Consider the following 24,126-nt stretch of genomic DNA (forward strand, 5'->3'; position numbering starts at 1 on the left):
GTTTTCCAAGATGTGCTTTACCCATTCTGCCATTGTACTAACAATGTTCTAGACAGAGAAAACCCCAGATAGCAATCAGAGCCATCTGAAGTTTGAATCATAGTGCCCAGTAGCAACTAATCTTCTTTAGGCCCCTCCTTGGGTCCATTTACCCTCCTTTCCCACCTGTCAGACACACCAAGATGAAAGTCCTTCTCATTAAGTCCCAAATGTATAAGCTAATAGATTTCACCCACTTAAAGTGGACTGCAGAGCTGTGGGTCCTCTGAGGCAGACTTGGTGCTGGTGAAGAAGAGAGGGAGAGGGAGAAATGATATATTTCTTAGTAAGCTGGAAGGAAACAAATAGTTCATCAGCCGTTGTTATGCGAAAGTTATTTTCCTTCTACTGTTTTCTTAGAGAATATTACTCCTTGTAGTTTAACAGTTGCAGACTTGTGCCTCTAAAGTGAGCCTTTGATAGTACTGCTGCTTTCAGCTATGGTGCACAACTACAATCTGGGGTCCTGATCTGACCCCAGGGTTCCCCAGGGTTGATACCCCCCACTCCAGCCCTTTTCCTCCAAATACCATTTGGTAGTTTCCTGGCTTTTGTGAAGTTTCCTCCCCATTCTAAAAGGTTGCAATGCTTAGTTATTGACAGTGGGTGCATTTGCACATCATGACAAGCAGTCCTGGCAATACGCCACAGTGGGTTGATTGCTGTGTGAACAACCTGTGACGAGCTCAGCAGACAACTGGATTCACTGGTGGTTGTTGGCCCCTTCCGTCCCTCTCCTTTCTGCTTACTCCTCCCACAGGTGTCCAGGAGGACACTGTAGCAGGACTGACCTGCCTCCCTCTGCCTCATTGTGACTGCAAGACATTTTTGGCTTCCCATGACTTATTTCTGTTTATTCTTTATTTTTTCCTTTTGAAGATAGCAAAAGCTGACTTGCTGGCCAACTTTCATAATCCCCAATTTTGACAGCCCCTTCAAAGTGTCCAAGTGATGGCTGGCGAAACCATTCCTTAATTGTGTGTGAATGTATGCATGCATAAATGCATTTGTATGTTTTTAAATTTATTCACACTTACGTGACTGTACAATTGTGCAAGTTGAGTGTAGGAATTTGAATTACCCTTGGCTGGGGCAGTGTCCTAAAGAGCAGGTAAAAATGCTTGTCATTGCCTCAGAGAGGATCCAAATGGTTTTTATCCCCTTGGGTTCTCCTGATAGTAGGTGGGAGTAAGAGGTAAAAAAAAGGGTGATGTGATTCACATAAAATTCGTGGCAAGATCCTCACCTTTTTCTTTCTCATTCTGATGGTCCTCAGAGTAAGGAACAATATGGACTTTGTTCCAAGATTCTAGGTGGTTGGAAAAGTGCAAAACTGTATCCCCCCGCCTTTTTCTTGAGAAAGGGAGCCTTGACTGCTAGCTGTCAAAAGTCTGACTCTCTTTAAAATGCACTTATCAGAACAGTGGGGGATTTTCTCTCTCACACACTCACACACAGACATCAGTACATGTTCTTTAAAAAGTCCATACCAGGTTGTGCAAAAATACATAATTTAAAAGAGTTCTGGTAGCCATTGACAGACCCTAAGAATGGGCACTTGAGAACTTTAAAGGGGCTCTCAGTGGCTGTCAAAATGAAGATTGTGAAACCCAGCTGTAAAGATGGCTTTTGCAATTTCTGAAAAGAAAGTGCTAAGAAAAAAAAGTTGGAGCAGGCAGAAAAGGGCTTATAATTGCAGCAGAGAGGGCAGTAAGCCAGTGCCAACCACTTCCAGTCACCACTTGAGTACCTGCAGAAGGCTGGCACTGGCAGGTGCTTAGGCACACTTGGTAGTCATGGCAAAAGGTTTTTGTCACATTTTCCTAGCAAATTGGTAGTTTGTTCCCATTACCCCCCCCCCCCACCCATGGGTTTGGTTGCCTGGTTGTAACCATACTTTTGCCATCAAATAAATGACCCTGTGGGAGTTGATCTGGGTAAGCACAACATGAGAAACCATCACAGACAGCATTTAAAACCATATATACTCAATTCTTCTGAAGATGCAGAATGGGACACTCACCAAACACTTATTTCAACTTGGAAGTACATATTTGTCTGCTGTGTCATCATAGGTGTACTTACTTTTCCATTCTCGGCACTTTGCCTTTATCCAGACCATACTAACTGACCGATCTACACCTAATAATTTGCAATGCAGTGTTTGCTACTGTCATGTGAAAAACAGTCCTGTAAATCCAGCCTTAGCATGTAATAGTGGGCTGAAGAAATGACATGGAGAGAAGGCTGCCAAACCGCAAGATGTCAGAGAGAGCACGTATGGTTTATGCTAGATAGGATAGGACAGGACACATTTGACTAGCCTAGTAGCATAATAGGATTGATTGACTAATTGAATAACATAATGCATTCCTTCCATCTTCAAAATGTAAGAGACATAAATAAGGCTGGTGAGTCTATACGTGTTTAATTATAATGAGAAGCATGTGGAAAGAGATTGGTGATAGATAGGTATGGCCCCACCATGAATAGGGTAAACACAGAAGAACAGATAAAGTACAGAAGAACATGCTTTATTGAAAGGATGATTGTACAGCATAATTCTATAGACTTGCATGACTCTGAACTGTTCAGCTGCCTTGAACCCTCTGTCTTTTTTATTTTCAGCTCAAAGACATGTCATTACATATATGGAAGATGCAGTGAGCCAACTTCTAGAAAGCAAAGAAGATATTAGTCAATATGGTATTGCCAAATTCTTCACTGAATAGTAAGTATATCAGGACTCCATCTGTAGATTCAGCCTGTAAGTGGATTCTGGAAGCAGCCATTGCACACAGAAAATGGAGAAACATGCTGATTAATTTGTGGCTATAAAATAAGATTAGTCTCTACATATGACTTACCTAGACTTAAGTGAACCGTGAGGTCCAACTTAGCTCCATACTGAGCCTTAGAAATGCAATTTATTTAAGAAATCTATATAACCAACTTCTGCTTGCCATGCTTTGAGAAATGTTAAGTCATGTCACCTGCTAATCCTTGGCAGAAGAGGATCACATAGGTTTTAAAGAAGCCAATTATAAAATAGTTCTCTCTTAGCTAGTTTCTAGTACGTGTCAGTTTCTCATATATTCATTCATAAGTTCTGATTTCCACATCAGTCTTCAATTTATAAAATTCCCCACAAAAATACTCATTTATTTTGGTATGCAACTTTACCTAACATGCCTTTTTGCATGCAGTTTTTGCACTGAGAACAACACCAGAACATTAGATATGTGCAGTCCAACTGATAACTGTGTTCTGATTTTCATTTTAGTCCATCAGTTGCAAATTAGGTTGTTTCACTTAAAATAGAGACCAAACAAAATTTGCCCCCAATTTTGTTCCATTGAACTGGCTTCAAGTGAGCTTGAAGTGACAACTGGAAGCTTGCTGGAGCCAACTCAGGATAAATAGAACCAGAAGTGGTCTGATCAGAAGACTAGAGCTCTGAAAGAAGTTGTATTTCTGAATCATGCACCAATATGCATTCATGTTTTTCTATTTCTCTGCATTTTTACTGCTTATGAGACTTGATGGCTTGATTCACACATAATGCTTATCCATGTTTGCTTAACCCATAGTTAACCAGGGTTTGACTGGCAGATGAGCACTCAAATTATGGTTTATCTTTGCAGTTCCTAGGTTGATTGTTTCCCTCTTTCCCCTGTTTCTTCCCTGTATCCTACATGTCTTCACAGATCTGTAGTATTGGCATATAGATTGGCTGTTTTCTTACCTGCTCTTAATTGCACTGCTATAGCCTGGTGAAACAACCCATGATCAACTCACAGTTGTGTCTCTCTCTGGGTTGCTTGTGGTTAACCATGCTTTGTTGCATTCATACATCATGAGAACCCAGAATTCAATAATCCATTTCAGTCTTTTTAAATTGGCTATTGTTTCTTTCTTCACTCTTTCCCTTTTTCTTTTCTTTTGGTTTGCTCTGCTGGAGATGGAAGGATCCTTGGACACCACACTGTTCAGATGGATTAATTTTATTAAGTTGTTGTATGGTCCTTTTTGTCTATGAATTGTCTACTTTATGTTGAGCATTGTGTATCAACAGACTTTTAAATATTTTCTATTATAATTCTATGTCTGTGGGATACAGATTCTGAATTTAAATCAACACTGGGCTTGTTAACTGTAAAGTTGAATTTGACCTAATGAGGAGTGTTTATGTATGTATCTTGCACTTTTCCTCAAAGGAAATCCAGAGCTGCTAACAACTGAATAAAAACGATGCAACATGTGAGCACTGCTCATGTCATAAGCCTAAAATTATAAATGTACAATAAAATATAATACAACTATTGCTACACCAGAAAACAGATAAAAAATTTGCCTATATCCGAAGAAAATAAATACATTTTTGATGTATTAAAATTATTTTCCAGTTGTTCTATACTTAACTGATAATGTATCCTGTGTTTCTTCAAATACATATAAGAAAACATTGATATTTAGTCATTTAGTCACTATTCTAGCTCTGTACTTCAGCTTTTTTAGATGCCTTGTCTGACGTATAATGAAGAACAAGTGTTGGACTGAAAATTCAGATCAGTAACTAGAATGGAGGAAGGCCAGACACTGGAAAACTGCAGAAGCTGTGTTGCAGGAATCATTGTCAGTGTAAATGAAGAGGCAAGAAGTTCAGGGCATGGGGGCAGGCAGTATCTTTATCACAGGTAAACAGAAGCAAAGCTGACAGAAATCCTGTTAGAAAGGCTAACCAGCATTGTTAGATAGTGACTGGCTTGATGCACAAATAACTGTTGGAAGGTTGTTGCATATATTTAAATGCCATTTTAACTGTTAATGGTTTACTTGTTGATTTTAAAATGACCAGGCTGTTTCCACTATTTTATTTTATGTATTTTATTTATTTGATGAATTTTTTTTGTATTTTATACGGGATTTTAAGGATTGTAAGCCGCCCCGAGGCTCATGCGATGGGGCAGCATATAAGTTGTCTAAATAAATAAATAAATAAATAAAGAAATAAAGAAATAAAGAAATAAAGAAAGAAGGAAAGAAGGAAAGAAGGAAGGAAGGAAGGAAGGAAGGAAGGAAGGAAGGAAGGAAAGAAAGAAAGAAAGAAAGAAAGAAAGAAAGAAAGAAAGAAAGAAAGAAAGAAAGATATTTTCCCCACATGCTCTTATTAAAAGGGGTGGACAGACTTTGGGGACTGGCAGGTGAGGGGCTGCACTGATTCCTTGAATCTTGCAGAAGCTGCAACCCCGTCCCCTCAAGTTGCCAGTAATTCTGTTGGGAAACAAGGTGTATGGGAAGTGCATGCCTTGGTTTATAGCAGAATCAGACTTTTAACCAGCCACAATTTGGGGCGGGGGGGGGGGTTGTTAATCTGTTTGGTAGGCTGGCAGACATTTGATTCTGTGTGGAAACAAGACATGCAGAGAGACCAACTCAGTCACCTTGTCTTCCTACAAAATTCACATCCCCACAGTCCCTGTTTCTTGGCAGAATTAGTCTCCTGTTAGTTGTTTGAAGGCTGGCAGGAGTGTGATTCTGTGAGGAAATTGGGTGTGTGAGAGGTTTGTTGTTGGGATAAACTCTGGGTTCTTTAACCTTCAACAAGCCAGAGTACATGGTTCGGCCATCACGACTAACAACCGAGGAAGGTTGCTCTTGAGTTGTTTTGGAAGGTAGATGTGAAGGAGAGGTGGTGAGCAGACAGGAAGCAGCATTCTTGCTCACTTGTGGCTCTGCCAATTCATACATTGCTTAATTTATGAATTACATGAGAATCCAATCATGATGGCCTGAATATAGCTATATATTTTCTGTTTATTTTTCATATGGTGTTGTGATCATATTTTTATTTCAAATAAATAGCATTTGATCATTTAAATGTGGTTTTGCCTTATAATTGAAATCCTAACCACTGATTTTCCACATACAGACAGGAGAAAACAAAATAATCTGCCCAATAAAAAGGGCGTAAATATAAATACAAATATATTAAGCCCTACCCTCAAAACTGGCAAGTGTGGATGGGATTTGGCCTGCTATGCCCAGATCTGTGTTAAAATGTGTTTGACAATAGGTTTGAAATAACTGAAACTACATATTTTTGTAAACATTTTCAGGGGTGGGCAACTTGTGGCCCTTCCAGGTGTTATGGTTACATCCTTAGCCAGCACAGTCAATGATGAGGGAATTTGGGAGATGTAGGCGATAGCTTCTGGAGGACTGCAAGTTGCCCATCCTTGATTTAAATGATAGTCTAAGTATACTTTATAATTCAAGTTTCTTTACATATCAATGTAATATATGACAGCTTTAGAAGAAAATCCTGAAGCAACAGGTTTGGAGCTAGAGAAATGGATTTAGTTGTTTTTCTAGTTTATAGTGATCAAATATCCAGTTCTCACTCTTCTGGACAACCCAGACATAGGCAATAGAAGTAAGCAGTTGTTGTCTGTAAAGTGTTCTGCATATGATATTTGCACAGACTTGGTACCTTATTCCTTTGACTCCTACCAGTTTCCTTTCTGATAGGTTGTTGTCTATTACTGAGAATAATCCTGGTTCTTTGTAAAAGATTAATCTTTCAGACATATTTGCTGCTGCTTCTTTTGTATAAAATCTACTTTTATTTTTTACAAAGAAAAAAAATGTAACATCTGTTTCAGTTGTGAGTGGTTTCGGCTTCATTCTGTTCCTAATGCACACAGACAGAACCTTTATACTCATCTCAGAATCTGGAGAAACTCAGAGTTCATTTAAAAAGTGAGGGGGAGAGCAGAGGATTTCTGTTTAGGACAAACAGACAGGAATGTTTTTCTTCTTCAACCCTTCTTGCAGATAACACAGTATGTGGTGAAGCTGATGTATGTTAAAGAATAAAAAACCTCTAAAATAAGGCCACAACCACTCTTGCCCACAAACTGGAATAATGGAGAACTGTGGAGCTGGAGTGTTTGTCTCTAGGTCATTGGGGATAAGAGAGGTCACAGCTTGTGAAAACAACAGAGTGGGGAAATGCCATGCTGTGTGTGGCACAGGTGGCTGTTTGTGTAGTGAACATAGGTGGAATTCTTAACATTCCTTGCTGCTTCTCAGCAAAATCCTCTGTCTAAGCAAAGGCACAAAGAAGAGAATCCACCAAATGACATGTGTGCTGAAGGTTCAAACTACATATTATGCAGAATGCTGTGATACCTTTTCTCCACATTTTTAAATCTAACGCAGCCCAGAACAGGCTACGATTGAGTAAAAGATGAAGTAAAGGATGGATGGGTGAAAAGAAGCATTTCAACACTTTTCCTTCCAAGTTAGGTATTTCAGTTCAAGATTGGTCTCTCCAAACAGCTGTTTTATCACTGAGGGTGAGAATGGGGAAGCAGCAGGGTTGCTGTATCATTACTGATAGGAGGTAAAAAAAATGCTTAGCAGAAGGTGCACATGTAGGGCTATCAGTTAGTATTGACAAGACAAGGTTGCCTGTTGGCTAATTTACATACTGGGACTGTGGTAGAAATAATAGTAAGAGAAGACAGGACCTGGTAGCCCAAGTCAGAAGAACTGAAAATGGCACAGGGGGATGCTAAAGGAATGAATGCACCAAAGGAGTGTGGGGAGAATATTTCCCCTTTGGCAATGTGATCTTCTCAGTTGTAAATGCTGAACTTACACTGATCAGTGTCCTCCACACCTTTGCAACACTTCCCCAACTCTCCTCCTCCAGAAAGGAGAGATATTAATTCCTCTGACCTTTTCACTGCTCCTTTTTGGAGCAGTTACTGCTGCGGTTACTGCAGTTCCCTGATAGAGTAAAAAACAAACAAATGCAGAAATTGACACAGATTTAATTAATGGGAAGTAAATGGAGGAGAAGTTTGTGCACCTGCTTTAGCTTGTCTGTTACTGCAAGTGCATATATTTCCATTTACTTCACAACCATTTAAGTGGTTCAGATTTACTCCTGTACAACTGTCAGTGAACCACAGTAATTGCTACAGTGACTCTTATCAAAAGGAGCTTTGCAAAGCAGGGTGTGTGGGGGGATAATATTTCCCTTTCCTGGAGTAGCTGAAAACTTTGGGAAGTGTTGAAAAGGTGCGAAGTACTGAGAACTGTCAGTTCAGCATTTAACTTCAAAAGGATTAGATTGCTAAGGGGGAGGTATTGTCTCCTTGCACGTTTAGTGCACCTTCTTCTGCTGCTTTCCCCCTCTTACTATTGCTTTTCGATTGACAAGTTGGCAATCGGTCTTGGCAACTGTGTGCAAATTAGCTTATATGCAGTCTTGCCTTGTCAATCTGTTACCCCACTTCATCTGCTCCCTTTAAAAGTTGAAGCAAGAAGGAAATTCACCAGGCAAGACTACACAGAAAAAAATTACTAACATAGTTGCACAATTTTTAAGAGCTTATTTTTTAAAAATGCAGTTCTTTTTTTGAGGCTCAGAGGAAAAATGGGGGGAAACAACAATTGGAACAGGAGCAGGACACTAGAATATCTGCTAGAGATGGCTGGAGGTCTGAGTGGGAATGAGGGGGAGAATGACTGTCTCCCACAGGTACTGTGGGTTGTTCAGTGAACAAGCAACTTGCGATGGCTTATCTGCATGGTGGCTTAGTGTAGCGTGTGAACATGCCTAATGTGTAGCTTGAGTCTTAATCAAACACTTGTTCTGTCATTGCTAGAAGCAAAGAGGCACTTGAAAATCCCGTCGAAATGTCAGTTGCACATCATTTCAGCATAAGCATCAAAGCAATTGTGAATTGCCTATACTTTTAGGTTTATGCTTTAACATGTCTGAGTGTAAGGATCTTAAAGTCATGATGAAAGTGCTGTCTGTGTTTATAAAAACATTAACAAAATTTATCTTCAGTGTGCCCCCTCCCCAATCTTTTTGCCTGAGGCTCTGCTCCAAGTTCTTGATCTAATGAGCCTCTGCACTCTCTCTTCGTTATAAGATTCTGGTCAAACAAACCTGTGATTGTTTCTTTGATTATAAAGCTGCCATAGAACATGAGCAAACAATTGCCAATGTGCTCTGCTTTTCTAAATCTAGACATTCTGAAAATAGGATCACATTTCTCTAACACTAGTGAAGAGAGGATATGAAATTCCAGAAGGGTTTTCTGTTAAATCTGAATGCTCCCTAGAGTCTCTGAAAAGCTTAAGCAGGAGATAAAGACACTTCAGGTGCTGCTACTATAATTTTTCATTTGGCAGTTGTAGCTGGACATGCCATAATCCAAAGAGACGGACACAGAGTAGGAAGCAGCTGGGGCATAGTTTGAAAAATCTTGTTTTCTCCCTTGAAGTGATTCTTTGCCAGATAAGCTTCTGTTACATTAAGTCATAGCAATTGGCAAAATCCCTTCTGCAGGCTGCCCTCATCTTTCCAAGATGAGAATGCCAATGTGAGCAAAGCAGCCTTTAGGATATACCATCTGTAAGGCACCAGGAGGGCTCAAAGTAAGCCTGGAATTCTGACAGCTAGGCCCTAATGTCTTAAAGTGGGTACATTAGTATATCACACTTACCCACCCTGGCAATAAGCTACGGTGGGTCACTTTTTTCTTGTGTAACCTACCATGTGCTTGTGGTCAATATAGGTTGTTCCCTCCCACCCTGTCCTTTCTTCCTTCTTGGTTCCCTTATGGCAGAGACTGTGGCAGAACTGACTTGTTTTCCTATTGCCAATGTAACTGAGAACTGTTTTAGGTTCACTACAGCATTTTTTAAAACTACGTGTGTGTGTGTGTGTGTATTCTTCTCAGAGATCACTATGTTGACTCACAGTCCCTTCAGAGTGCCCAAACAGCACATTGTCAGTGGACAGGAATCAATACTTTCTTCTTTTTGCCTCTCTTGCACAGTTACAGTGGTGCAGAGTTATATGTGTGGAGCAGTTGGAAGCCTTGGCTGAAGAGTGGCTTAGGGGTACCTGGTGTCAAAGCATAGCTGGTACCAATCCTGATATTGATTCAAAGAGGCTCCCAATAGTCTTTGTCTTCCCTTTGGTTTCTTTTGACAGCTCTCAAATGATAAGCTGTCAAAGGAAATTAAAAGTGTGAGTGTTCTTTGCTCATGAAAAAGGGGTAGTGAAATTTATACCCTCTTCCTGACAAGAGCCTTAAATAAAAAGAGTTCTATTTATTAATACCTTCCTAAGGGTGAGCTCACTTTCCTGTTTTTTTTCAAGATATTAGGTGTTCAGGGTCATGGAAAACTGCAGACTACCAAGTTTTTAAAGGAAATGGCATTTTGACAGCTAGTTGTCAAACTTGACATTGGCTAGCTAGCTGCGAAAACATCCAGTTCCCTTTAAAAGGGAAACAAAAGATCACTCCTCTTTTGACAGCTGTCAAGAGAAAAAAAAAACCTCATTGGAGCCTCTTTGAGTTAGTGATCAGGCTTGATATCTGCTGTACTATGATATTACCATAGAATCACATGCTTCTGCTGCAGTTGTACAAGTGTGACCATTTCTTTCTATCTTTTTTTAAAAGGGAAAAAGTTCCAACCATTGAGAGCTCCTTCTGTGTATGGTTTCAGCACTTTGATGGTACTCAGTGGCTGTCAAAATGGAAATGGTGAAGGCAGATAAAAAATTGAGAGAAAAGCCTCAGTGAGCCGAAATGGCTTGCAGTGGTAGAAGGGGGGCATCTAACCAGTACAGTGGTACCTTGGCTCACGAACTTAATCTGTTCCATGACTCTGGTCATGACCCAAATTGGTCGTGAGCCAAGTCAAATGTCCCCATAAGGTTCAATGTGAATAAAGTTAATCCATTCTGTAATTTTTTTTTTAATCACAGGGAAGACAGGCACAATCACGGATGTGCTTGGGGGGGAGATGGGCTATCTCCCCCCCCAAGCATGTCTGTGATCACGCCTGCCTTTCCTGCAAGAGTGTGACCCCAATCACAGCCATCTCCTCCCCTCTGCATGACCCCAATTGTGCCCATGTTTCCTGCATGAGCGGGATCGCAACCACCTCCCCCTCAGCACAATCACGGCCATCGCCCCCGCAAGCACAACTGCGATCGCACCCACACAAGGAAGACAGGCACGATTGTCACCCAATATGGAGTTCATGACCTGAGGAAAAATGTTTCTGAAATGTCTGTCTGCGACCCGCTTTGGCCATGAACTGAGGCATTTGTGAGCCGAGGTACCACTGTACTAGTCATCCTCAAGTGCCTGGCATGGGTGGTTGTCCAGGCAAGCTTGGTGAGAGCAGCAGGCAGTTTTTGCCACTCTTACCAACTGAATCATTGACCAGTTCCCAGTACACACAATGGGGCTTGTTGCCTGGGTTTGGATAACATGATAACCTATTGTGGGTACAGCAACCCCTACTGCAAATCATGAGTTCATCAGGATGGCTTTTTACCCTCAAACAAGTCACCCTTCACAATCAGTCTGGATTCACATGATATAATATCCATCCTGTTAACAACCCTTTCTGTACAACCATGAGAGCTTACCAGAAGAGAGAGAGCACACTGCTGCGTTTGGGTACCACACCTGCACAGGTCCAAATCTGCAGAGTAGCTCAGCAGGGGATAATGAGAAGGGGCCAGTGGACTTTCACTGCTTCATTGATAAAACAAGGTTGGAGTGCTAAAGACCCAGACTGGAAGCACATTTAATGGATATTGCTCTTTATTGTTTCTTAAAGTAATACATAATTATTTATGAGGAACAGGCTGAAATACTAAATCTTTGATGAATCCAATTTCTGTGTAAATTGAAGAAAAGTGAATCCTTTACAAAATCCTGTCCCTCATAATTTTTTTAGGAAATGTAGCTTCCTCAATGACAGTGAAATATGCTCCCTGTTCTAAAGCAACCTCCATATTCAGAAGGAATGGCAAGAGTTTTATGCAAATTTGTCAAAGATTTCCTCTAGATTATTTTAAAGAAAAGTGGGTTGGGTTAAGTTAGGTTGAGGAGAGTCATTTTGGAGTAAAAATAATAATTGTGACAGCAGTATCCTTGAGCCTCTTGAGTGAGCCACTACACAACAAGCTAAATAAAAGCTCCAGGGTAAAGACTCTGTTCTTTATCCTTTCCTTCCCTTCCCTTCCCTTCCCTTCCCTTCCCCTTCCCTTTCCCCTTCCTTCTTTCTTTCTTTCAACATTTTTATGCCACCCCATTCGCCGAAGCCTCAGGGCGGCTTACAAGCCTATTCAGCAGGATTTGGAAGTTTTGATCCAGATTTGGGAAGCTTCTCAAGTCTCTTTCACCTTGCTATTTGTGTTTTATTCCTCACTGCCCTCCAAGCATGTATACGTTTCCTCCTGTTCTCTTGTGTGCTCTGTTAATCTCTTGTGTGCACTATTTTTATTCACTGCCCCCACAGCTCTTCCCCAAGGTCTCAGCATTGTGCCTGCTCCAATGAGATGACAGTGTTATCTCACAGATACTGGCTGGCTGCAACAAGCTGTGTGACAGGTGTGGAGCTGCTGCTGTCACCAACCTGGCTGTGAGCTGATCCTTTCAGCCAGAAACTTCCACTGGGATTTTGCTGCTGATTTCTGACAGGTCTTATGTGTTAGCTAAGTTTCCCTGCTCTGAGGAGCACTGAAAAGGAAAGCTTGCTGACAAAAGGAGCTGGAATGCCTTTATATCCCAGTGATCTCTGGGAAAAAAACAATGGGGTTAACTCCCCAGAAATTTCTAGAAGATGCTAACCACAAAAAGCCCCCCACTGCCCCTCCCGCATTTTTTTCTCTTGTTTTTCCACTCTTGCCATTTCTTCCCCAGAATGGTTCTGCCCAGGGCATATTTTCTGTTATACTTAATTCAGCTCACCCCCATGCTTGCTGCCATATTCACAGCTCTTTCCTACTTGAAGAAAAAAGATGGATCCTCCTGAAATGCACTTTGGAAAAAAGAAAGGTGCATTCAGTGTAGTGATATCAGTGTAGTGATAATAGTCTCTCCGTTCAGTATAAAATCAATACTTTTCACTAAAAGATAAATCCCTTTTATGTCCCATTGATTTCCCTAATGTTAGCAAACCCAGGATTCCACTGGAATTTGAGAAGTACCACTTCTCAAAGCTAGCAACCACTATTACATTACAGCAGGAAGAACTAGTTAGATCTTGTGGTTTGTGTCCAATCTGATAGCAGAAGTGAGTGTTTTGTTTTATGGCTCTGTTCTTTTCCTGTGTGCAGCCTGAAGTCCAATTCCAAACCAAACTTGGGGTCTAGTTCAGATGTAATGTTCAAACTAAGGCACACATATGACTGGTACAATATCATCCCACCTTTCCTCTTTTTTACCTTAATTCACTCCATGTTTTTTACTTGTATTAAGCACAACAGTTGATGACCCTGGCTTACAAGACTTTTTCTGAAATTTTGTTGTCATATTTCAGCAACTGTGCCAATGGCAGCCAGAGGGCATGACACTTCTCTACTCTTGCTTACTCATTGGTTGAGAAGGATTTATTGTGTCTTAAGAGAGCTTGTGAATTGATCAGGGTATACTGACTTGCTTTAGTATTTGCCTGTCAAAAGTAAGATGGGTGGGGCAGGCCGGCAGGACACAGTGAAGTATGCTGTCAGTCAGTAGTATTTGCAAGTTGTCAAGCTTGCAGAGTCTCAGATGGTTTCATTATCTTTAGCTCTGTGCCTGATAGGGTTGCTGTTTCTTTGTTTCACCATTTAATTCTGAAAATATCTCAAAGTCTTTCAATATCTGTAAGATTTCGAGGAATGCCATGCCTGCTGTGTCTCCATTTCCAATTGTATAGTTCAGATCTCCTGTAACTGGTATCCAGAGATGATGGACTATATAACCATATTCTGTTCTTCGCATTAATTGGCTTTCTTTTTTGCTGATGAAGTATAATGAGGATTTCACTTAAATGTAGAATAAAGACCTGCCTGTCAGCAGCCTGCTCTTGGGAGCCACTTATTTATGTTCAGTGAGCCAAAACTGAGCTTCTCTGCCATCAAAATGAACAGAAAAACATGCTTCATAGGGTAGGTATTTATATATCTTGTACAATGCATGACAGGAATATTTAGCTTCTGCTTCTACAGAGCAAGTGCCATCTATTAGCATAATACACCTACTTTGTATGGGGTAGTATTGGTGTTTCTTCAAATTGCTATGTATATATCCTAAGGGAGGTTTCATTAAGCCACAGCAGAGGGAGCAATGGGAGGCAGGGTCACTCCATCTGCTCAGCTGGGAGACTGGCATTGTTTGGCTCCTCCTCTCCTTGAGTGTTTCCATTCCAGCTGGCCATTAAAAGAAAATTGTGACCAAGAGCGAGTGCCCCAGTTTGCATTCCATTCCCCCATCTGTGTGTGTGTGTGTGTGTGTGTGTGTGTGTGTGTGTCATGTCTTCTAGATTGTACACTTGTGGTCAGGGACTGTCTATTATTGATTTCTGCATGTTGCTCAGGGTGCCATTAATTGATTATTTCTTACTCATGTTTTTCCAGCAAGGAATCCAGAGTGGCTTGCATAATCCTCCTCCTCATCTCTGTGTTATCCTCACAATAAGAGATAGATTAGGTTGAGAATAAGTGACTGACCCAAAGTCACCTGATGAGATTTATGGCCAAGTAAAGACAAGATCCTAATTCTCCCAAGTCCAGCTTCCTAACCACTGCACTGTCTTGTTATTTGACTGACAAGCAGGTTAAAATGCTTTAAGGTGGGTGCAGGAAAGTGACTTGACATTCAGATTTGCACCCCAATGAGGAAAAGATGCCCAAGCTATATTTTCCCCTCAGTATTAGGACGTCTTTTGCATTAATTTATTATTAATTGCTTTTGTCCAAGTGGTTTAGAACTCTTACCTAAAATGGAATTGGCTGCTGAGAACTGCATGGGAATCATTGTTGATTGAATAATGACTGTGGATATTTTAGCATAAGGAAGAGGAGAGTGATATTTACAACTTGACTAATTTGTTGTTTAAGCTACAGCCTTGTTGAGAAACTGCTTGAATTTCTTCTCTAGCCTTCCTAGAATCCCAAATTTGTTTTATGCTGGGATAAAGTTGTTTCTTTTTGAAAACTTGTTTGTCTATCCAGAATACTTTTCAGAAGACACTGAAACTGTTTTGTTTGAAAAGGATTTGAGATTCAATCTTGATACTGTTGTGTCACTCACTGGAATATTCTGAAAAGCACTTCCAGCTCTGTGGGCAATGTGGATTTAATCCCATCATGAATAAGTTAAGAGACCCTGCTGGTTTTCTCTCAGAACAAGAAAAATGTGAAAGATACTTCTTCAATAAATCAGCAACACTGAATCCCAGCTTTTTGGAAGGATGTGCTGATCTGCTGATTGTCTCCTGATAGCTTTTCCAACAAAAATGAAAAGGTTATGTTTCTAAGGGCATAAGTATGTTCTGTTGCTGGTTTATCTGAAAAATAAACAGGTGTTTTGCTGGAAGTTTACATCATGCCTTAAAAATGGTTTTTTTCTGGCGTATGAAAATCCCTTAAGAGGAGAAGCATTTTAATTTAACTTGCTGTCAATGGTCTAAAGATAGTGATTGATCTTTGGTCATCATAGTAAAAATGAAGCCTCATTTATAAAACATTTTCCAATGTTCAAAGAATTTGACATCTATTATTTCAGTAATATGGCTCCATAAAGAAGGCTAGCCTTCCTCCAGATATTTTACTACCATCAGGCCAAAGGTCAGTTATGCTAATGTTTGTACTCCCAAAACATCTGGAATGCACCAGGTTGGGGAAAGCTGAGATAGACGAATATTCCCATTTTGCAGATGTGTACAATGGCCCTCTGTCACCTACTGAACTGGGGACTGAAATGAAATTTGTACTGGATATTTCTTAATATATATTGTCCAATATGTTAATAATACAGTAGTTGCTGTCCAGAACAGGTACTCTTTGATTAGCTGACATTTTCCAAACAATGTAAATTATACTGCAGGCTTTCTTTTCTAAGGATTCCAATCCAGCAAAAACAAAATTCAGTACATGCCCTAGGTATGTACCTCTGAAAGCAACTGGATGGTTGAAAGATTATTGGTCACAAGCAGTTGTCTGTGGTAATGTGTTCTAAATTATATATTCCAAATTATATTACCAATATCTATTTAAATTTTATTAAATAGATTTAAAAAGGCAGATAGGGACAACATGCCTTCTGATGTGAGTTTATTTAATATTTATATTGATATAGTATCTCATATTTAAGAGACCCAAGATACTTTAGAATTGATTCTCTTATCTCTCCTCCCATCTCCAAGTATGTGTATTGAAACAGAAAATTGTTCTGAAACAAAAGCAATAAACTAGTACACATGAGTTAAATATTAATGTTTATTAATAATCTACATCATCACAGTAGAGAAAAATAGTTCTCCAGTTTTAGGATTATTTTTAGTTTGAATGTTTTAGTGTGTGTAGGGCTTTTAGTTGTTTGTCCTCACAACAGCCCTGTAAGAGAACTATCCTTTTTTAGAAAGAAGACTAGCTGATTTCCGTCTCAACAGGAGCTCTTCTTCAGACTTCCCTAAAACATTATGTTTTATGCATAATGTTTGCAGTCCATTTAATGGCATCTGGGAAATGTGAGCTGTTAAGAGTTTGGGTCAGAGGAAAAAAAATATTTGCAATGCAATGTAAGCTTGCAAATGTATGTATATGTATTATTTATATGCAGCTGCAGAATTATGGTTGGGATACTTAAAATGAAAACAATGTTTTGTGTGTAGGGGGGGTGGGTATGTATGCATAGGCCTGCACTGTTACTTGATCCAAAGCATTGTTAGTTTGACTTGTTGCTATGAATTCTGTTCTATAATTAGAACATAAAAGATATTCAGAACATGATGAAGCTGAATATCATTGCTTATGAGAATGTATTGTTTTCTGGGCAATTTTATTTATGGGATACAACCATTTTGGAACCAAATTTCCATAGTCAATGAGCTTCACAACAATTCAATATAATGAAATATAAACAGCATTCCTTTTCCATTTCATTTCCCCTGTTTTCATTTGAGTATCTTTCTCCTCATGAGAGAACTTGGTTCTCTTTTGTGCATTCCCACCCACAGGTTATGTGTGGAGTGTTAGAAAAGCATAAAACACTGGGCTCCTCCTGTGGAAATGCAGAATTCTATGGCAATTTAAGATGGGATATTTTAGAGAAAATGGTATAGCAATAGGAAGCTTGCTGTTCTGCTGTATGAAAGATACTGTATAGAAAACTATGACTTACATTATTGGACCATCAACTAGAAGTATAAGGAATTCAAAAGACTTTCACAGTTTGGAAAATTAATTCAATTAATATCAAATAAAGAGAAATTGCCAAACAGTTGTTAATGTATAGAACTCCACAATAGGAAGCAATATAACTCCACAGCTCCCCCAGTCTTACCTCCTTCCTGCCCTCCAGCATGCCCCCTTCCTTCCTTTTGAAGGCCCATTTCTGATCTCAATGTGAGGGGCAGCCAGCACATTTCCTTCTATGTGGTGAGGGAAGGGGCCATGGGCTAGAAGAATCCTTTGACCTCCCAAATGATGTTGGGAGGCCATAGGATTACACTCTTTTGTTCCTGTTAAAGAAATATCCTGCCATGTCTTCATATGAAACTGGGAATTCCCTTCAGATAACCTTTACATTGTAAAGCATATGCGATGCAAAACTGAAGGTTAATTCCAATTCATCTTTTCTGTTGTGGAGAAGTAAGTGTGAGAACTGTTATATTGGAATGCAGAATCCACATGGGTTTTGCAGAAAGAATCTGTAAACATGCAAAAGCATGTTTGCCTTGCTGATAGATTTTTCTTCCATATGGATTTTGTATTTCTATAACTTGTTTTAATGTATATTTGTCTGTGGGAGAAAAATGTTACAACTGAATCTACCCTTGGGGAGATCTATCCAGCTGTGTTGCATTACAAAATGGTGCTGGTGGATCATAACAAATTGCAACCTATTGTATGGCTGATTTTGCACCTGTAAAGTAATATAAAACTACTTTTTCTTTTGGTCGCTTGCATGAAAGAAAACAGAGATGTTATATAGTGTTCCTATTAATGATTCCATGAATGTTACTACTCATGTCATTGAGAGAATTCTAGACAAGGAATAAGGTTTTCTTACGTTATTGAAGGCTATGAATGTTATTTAGAGTGGAAGGAATCTTAGGCTTGAAGTTGTACATTTAGTTATTACATTTCTATACTGCCCAGCTTGCCTTCAGAGTATATAATGGGTGTCTTTTTCTTTTATTCTGTGCTATAATCAATGAAGCATAGAGGGGAAGGTTAAATGTCTCTATGACTTGGGCTGAAATGGCACTCTTTGAAAATCAGAGCGAATTGATACTCTTGGGAAACATAATGTAATTCAATTTTGGCCTGCTTTCCCAGAACTATCAATGAACATATGATCTAATAATCTTCCAGCATTCTTCACAATGAGTCTTTAGCTCTGATACTAATGTGGAAGGCTGGATGTCTATGCCAGTTACACAGCATTGCAGTGATATGGCCTGTATGGAACAGAACATAGCACTTGAAAACAGTAATTCTTAACTGCTGTGAACTACTCTTTCCTTTTCCTTTAGCTATCTCCAAGCATTTCTCCATGGCTACTTAGCCTTTTATATGATAGGCCTGCTAACTTCCAGCAAACTGGATTTCCCAACTCATAACTCTAAAATGCTTTATTTCAGAGTAGAAAAGGAGCGCTATATGTGGCCTATTATATCCATATCAGCTTGCTTATCCTTTTCAAACAGCCATTGTCTTTTAATAGGGCTCTGCCTGGCAGGGGGAGTCCTTAATTCCTGCCACATAAGAATGGCCAGCTTGAGTTACAGCAGGCTGTACTATGCTGCTCTGATCAAAAGGACTCTTCTTTTTTTAAATGTCCCTTTCTTTTTCTTTGTTTCTTTCTGGCTTTTGTCTTTAAATATAGTGATCCAATAATTCAATGCCACAAAAATTGTGCAAGCTTTGATTTGAGAAATCAGGATATTAAATAAACAACCTAGTTCCCTGTTGTATCTTCTGACCAACTATAGGGATGTCAAGAAAAGAACTGAAAGAAGATTCTGAGCACTTGTCTACATCATTGTTTAGGATTTTTAAAAAAATATTAGAACCATATTAGAACCATATCCATCAAACTAGAGGGTGTGAGACATCAACAGTGAGGTACAGTGAGGTACAAGCACTGAATTTGTGGTAATAGGCCTCTAAACATGCATACCTGAGTTTCCAAAAGTGCAGTGTGACTCCAATAGTGCCACTAAAAAGGAAGAGTTAGGTCAAGAATTCTAGTCACACCAACATGAGTGGGGTTCTGGCAAACATAAATTTTAACCTGGTAAATTCATTTCTGGTGCACTACAAGAGAGAGATAGTTAGGGCTTGTCTCTGACCTTCCGCTGGGCTTCAGGGCATTTTGCAACACAGAAGTTAATGTGACTACAAGAACAAATTCCCCATCCTTTTCCAAGCCTTACAGTCACAATGAACTTTACAGACTCTCCAGAGTTATTACTTTCAAGCACTTCCAAAATCCAAATAGACATTAGAGACTAGATTCCATTCCTCCCCTGATATGTGGGAGGGACGGGGTTGGTGAATTTCACAAATTTCTTGGTGAGTTACCAACATTTGTGGATCTCCACCCCTATCCTGACAGCTGTACTTTACGCTGATGTTGTTCATCTATTGTGGGGAAAGCCTAGCACAAACAGTGTTGGAACTGGGCAGGAGAAAAAACAACACAGAGTGAGGTTTCATCTTTCTCTTGAACATCAAATAAAGCTCAGACATATGAAAGAAAGATGTATGCCTAAGCAAGGGGTAACCAGTGTTGTTGGTTGATTCATGTTCAGAAGTTACCATAGCATCCCAGGTTGCGACCCTTTTTAGAAACCCAAGGATTTCAAAGGAGGGCTTGAACATTTCTGAACTCTGGCTGGTTGCCTAAATGCAATTACCCAGAACACAATGTTCCATTGAGAGCTGTTCCTGTTCAGAGAAACAGCACCTGAGTGCTAGCATTCCCAACATCTCCTCTAAGGACATTGCTTTGTTCTTGGCTGGTCCGTCTTCATCTGCATGTCCTGCCCAAAGCACAAAACAGGCATGCTGCAAGGCACGTTTTCCCCACTCCTGGCATATCCCAAGAAGATTCCTGTCTGGTTTGACTTCTGTGGCTCATGGAAAGGCAAGGTCTGTAAGTACAGATTGTGTGTGTGTGTGGGTTTTTACTGATGCCCACAGCACTATAAAGGCCTTTCACAATTTCTGAAGTTAGCCTGGATCCTGGCTCCTCTCCCCCTTTCCCTACCACAGTCTCCCACTTCTGTGATGTGAAAGGCAACTATTGCTATTGAAGGGATTGCTCATCAACCCAGCAAAACCTTTGAGTGAAATGCAAGCGCTTGAAGTATATTAGAGTACTAATGAGGGTTTTAGTTTTAATTGCTAGCACAAGTAGACAAGTCAGGAATTGTGTCCATGGTAACTTCAGCTTAATGTGCTAATTTGCCTGTCTCTCCTGAGTGGCTTTGAGGAGGACCAAGCAGCGTGAAGCTTCTTGCTTCATCGGGAAGATTTGACAACCAAGTGTTGGCTGTCATTCTTTTACTTTTAAAGGGATTCATTGTAGGCATCTATGCACAATGCCTATTGAGGAGAAAAGGAAATTTGTCCAATTTAAAGGCAGGTGCAATAAATCTTTCAGGGTTGCTTTAAATATTAAGCAATTCTGATAGAAAACACACTTCTCTGTGTAGAGTATAATGTACAAGTTGCATGTTAAGCATGTTTTCTTTAAACAAAATACTTTCTGTGTGGAATTTGTATAATTTTTAAGCAAACTTTTAATCTTAGTAATATGATGGGTGAGCACTTTCTCCTGCATTAGATTGTCCATTGGAGCTTTTTATGTGGCCTTCTGGATTATTTCCACAGGCTGTTGCATATGTCTGAAGTAGTAAAATGGCCAAACTTGGATGAATCTTTACAACACCATGTCCCTCCAGTTCTCCAGTTGTGGATCAGGATGCTCAGAAGGTTTGGAATACTGCAGGAGAGATGACTGGAAAGCCACATGTGACCCCGTGAAGTTATTCAGCCATGTACGGCTAGGCTGTGGGATAAGAACAGCAAAGACAGAAATCTTACATGTATCTGTGTTCTGGCCTTCTAGACATCTCATGTCCAGGAATGAGGTTGTTTTTAAGCTACACATTCCTAGCTGTTTCAGCCTTTCCTTATATTGTTGACTTTCTAAACCCATGCCTGAATATTTCCAAATTTCTCCCTTCCCCAGAGATCTTAAACATTGGATTTTGGTGTCTCGAATGAAGTGAATGAACCTTGGGTTTGTGCACTTCTCTCTTTCTCTGATGCAGATGTTTTGAGTGAACTACAGTTTAGTATTATGCCTTAGCTGGAAATTGCTTAATCTCAAATATAGTTTAGGAAAACAAGCCAGCTTCATAACAACAGTTTGTTCAGAATCAGACATAACAATAAACAGTAATTAGTTAAAAAATACAAATGAAAGCTTCCAATTTCCCATTCACCCTTTAAAATTATGTCTGAATAATACCATACTGCATATGAATTCAGATAAATTTTTCCATTGTATGTCCTTAAAGAAAATGCTAAATTTTCATGATGGCAGCAGACCTGTTTGGTTAAGCCCCTTCCTAGTTTATCTCAAGCATGTATAGACTAGGATCAGAGCTGATCTTAAGAAACAGCAGCATACACATGTGTGAAATGGAATACCCTCTCTCTTGGCAGCTTGCCTCCAAGCAACCCTCCTCCAAGCATTTACTTGTAGAAACAGAACCTTGTGTGTGTGGGGTGGGGGGGGGGGAGAGAAAGTAATTCTTGTTATTAAGATGTGCATATGGTGAGATAAAACATTTCCTGGACAGTACCACTTGAAGATAGCAGGCGGAAGATTTAATTAGTGAAAGTTCCTCCATATATGAAGGAACATTCACTAATTAAATCTATATAATATTAGAAACTTTTTCCTGCATTAAAACAAACAAACAAAAATAGCACTCTTAAATGCTAGGATGAAAAGTTCTTCCCAATAATGCTAGTTTTATATTTTCATTTTTTTCCTTGTGGGGAAGCTTTCAGTAAGACAATGCCCTGAAGTAGTTTAGTCTAGCAGCAGTTTTTACTACCTGCTGGTATTAACTAGGCCTTACCAGGATGTTTCTTCTGGGCAGTTGTGAAAATACAAGTGCTGTATATGCAAACTTTGCATGTAGTGTAAGCTCCCTGATGGAATTGGATGAACTATTTCTCCATAATTCTTTACTGTCTGTACCTGTCCATCTTCACCACTATTTCTTGTCTTCATTGTGACATAGATACTGTACTCAACTGCTTGATATAAATCTGCTTCTGTTAAAAATTCCATGTGACCATTTTTGGTAATGGAAAAATGACAGCCCAAATCCTCAAAACTATAATTTTATTCTTAACATTCTCAAAACCTAGTTTTGAATAAAGATGACTGCCTTATAATCTTCTATCAGTAATTAGTACGGTATGAGTTTATGACTCTTCACGTCCCCTTTTTCCTTTTGCACCAGTTTCTCTTCTCTTCCATACCCACAGCTAGTCACATTTGCAAAGTGTAGTTGAAGCAAATCAGTATTAGCCATTGTAAATGCAGATGTAGCTCAAGCTATTGTTTGATCAGAAAATGAAGGTGGGAAACTGATGTGCAGGAAGGATGGTAGAATGCAAGATGCCAGGCCATTTAAGAATAGCATTATCTGCTGTCCAGACCGACAGGTGATTACTTACAGTTGGTTCTTTAGGTACCCATTATCTGTGAATTACTTGCACAGTTTTGTCTTCAGCTAAAGGTCAGAAGGTTGATGATAATCTCATAGAAATGGAAGGGGCCATGAAGGCCATTGGGTCCAACCCCCTGCTGTTGCAGGACACCAGTTTACATCATCCCACTCAGATGACTGTCTAGTTTCTTTTTGAATGTCTCCAGTGTGAGAGAGCCCATGACCTCTCTAGGAAACTGGTTCCACTGTCATATTGCTCTGACAGTGAGGAAACTTTTCCTGATAACTAGCTTGAACCTGGGTTGTCACAACTTGTCATGACCATTCTGTATCCTACATTCTGGAATCAGCGAGAAGAGATCTTGACCTTCCTCCTTGTGACAGCCTTTGAGGTACTTATAGAGGGAAATCATGTCCCCTCAGTATTCTCTTCTCAAGGCTGAGCATGCCCATTTCTCCCAGTCTCTTCTCACAGGGCAATATTTCTGAACCCTGGAACATTTTTGAAAGCTGCTGCTGCTTCTTCTTATTACTTTATTTATATTCTACCTATTCCCAGTATTGGGACCCAAGGCAGCCTACAACATTAAAAACTTATAAAATTAAAACATTAATAGCATTAATTTTATAATTAACTTATAAAATTAAAGCATTAATTATAATACACAAATTATAACAGAGAGCGAGAGCGAGAGAGCATGCTTATGTCAGATGTGTTAATCTTTAAGATGCCAGAATACTCTCTTTCAGTTTAGCTGCAATAGATTGACATGACTGTCCGATGGAAATAGCAATGCAGTAAAATGATTATTATATTTCAAATTAACATTAAATTAAAATAATTCAAATTAATACTAGGACTCTGCATTCAACCTTTCATCCTTCACCTTATCCAAAGCTTAATAAAATAAAATGTAGCTTTTTGTTGACTTTACCAGAGTTTGAATCTAGCCTTTGGGGCATTGTAGTTGGATTCTAGTTGTCTCTTTATCTTGTCATCTTTTCCCATGTAACAGCTCATTTTTTCCTCTGATTAGTATAACACTCAACGGTACCTGATATAATTATAAAATAATTCATAGCTGTTTAACAGCACTTGCCTGAAAATGACAAGCAGTTGAAAGGAAATGGGGAAAGCATCAATATTCAGTTGTATCTTTAAAAACTGTATTGTTGTTTTGGTATATTACTGCACCAATGTTAAGGAAGTTCTTATCATGTTAAAAATAGTTCCAACTAAGTGTCTGCATTTAATGATAGCTAAGCCTGGCCATTGTG

The 24,126-nt window shown here is 39.5% G+C and overlaps 1 protein-coding gene across 1 annotated transcript in view; it reads left to right on the forward strand.

Moving 5' to 3' along the window:
- Window positions 1-24,126, forward strand: part of CUNH11orf49 (chromosome unknown C11orf49 homolog) — a 142,039-nt gene that overhangs the window by 17,401 nt on the left and 100,512 nt on the right. The window contains exon 2 of the mRNA XM_044436918.1: window positions 2,668-2,770. Within this exon, the coding sequence (XP_044292853.1) occupies window positions 2,668-2,770 (103 nt within the window). The remainder of the gene's footprint in view (window positions 1-2,667; window positions 2,771-24,126) is intronic.

This window comes from Varanus komodoensis, unplaced genomic scaffold (genome assembly GCF_004798865.1).
Source record: "Varanus komodoensis strain SLA01 unplaced genomic scaffold, ASM479886v1 scaffold3, whole genome shotgun sequence".
NCBI classification, from domain to species: domain Eukaryota; kingdom Metazoa; phylum Chordata; class Lepidosauria; order Squamata; family Varanidae; genus Varanus; species Varanus komodoensis.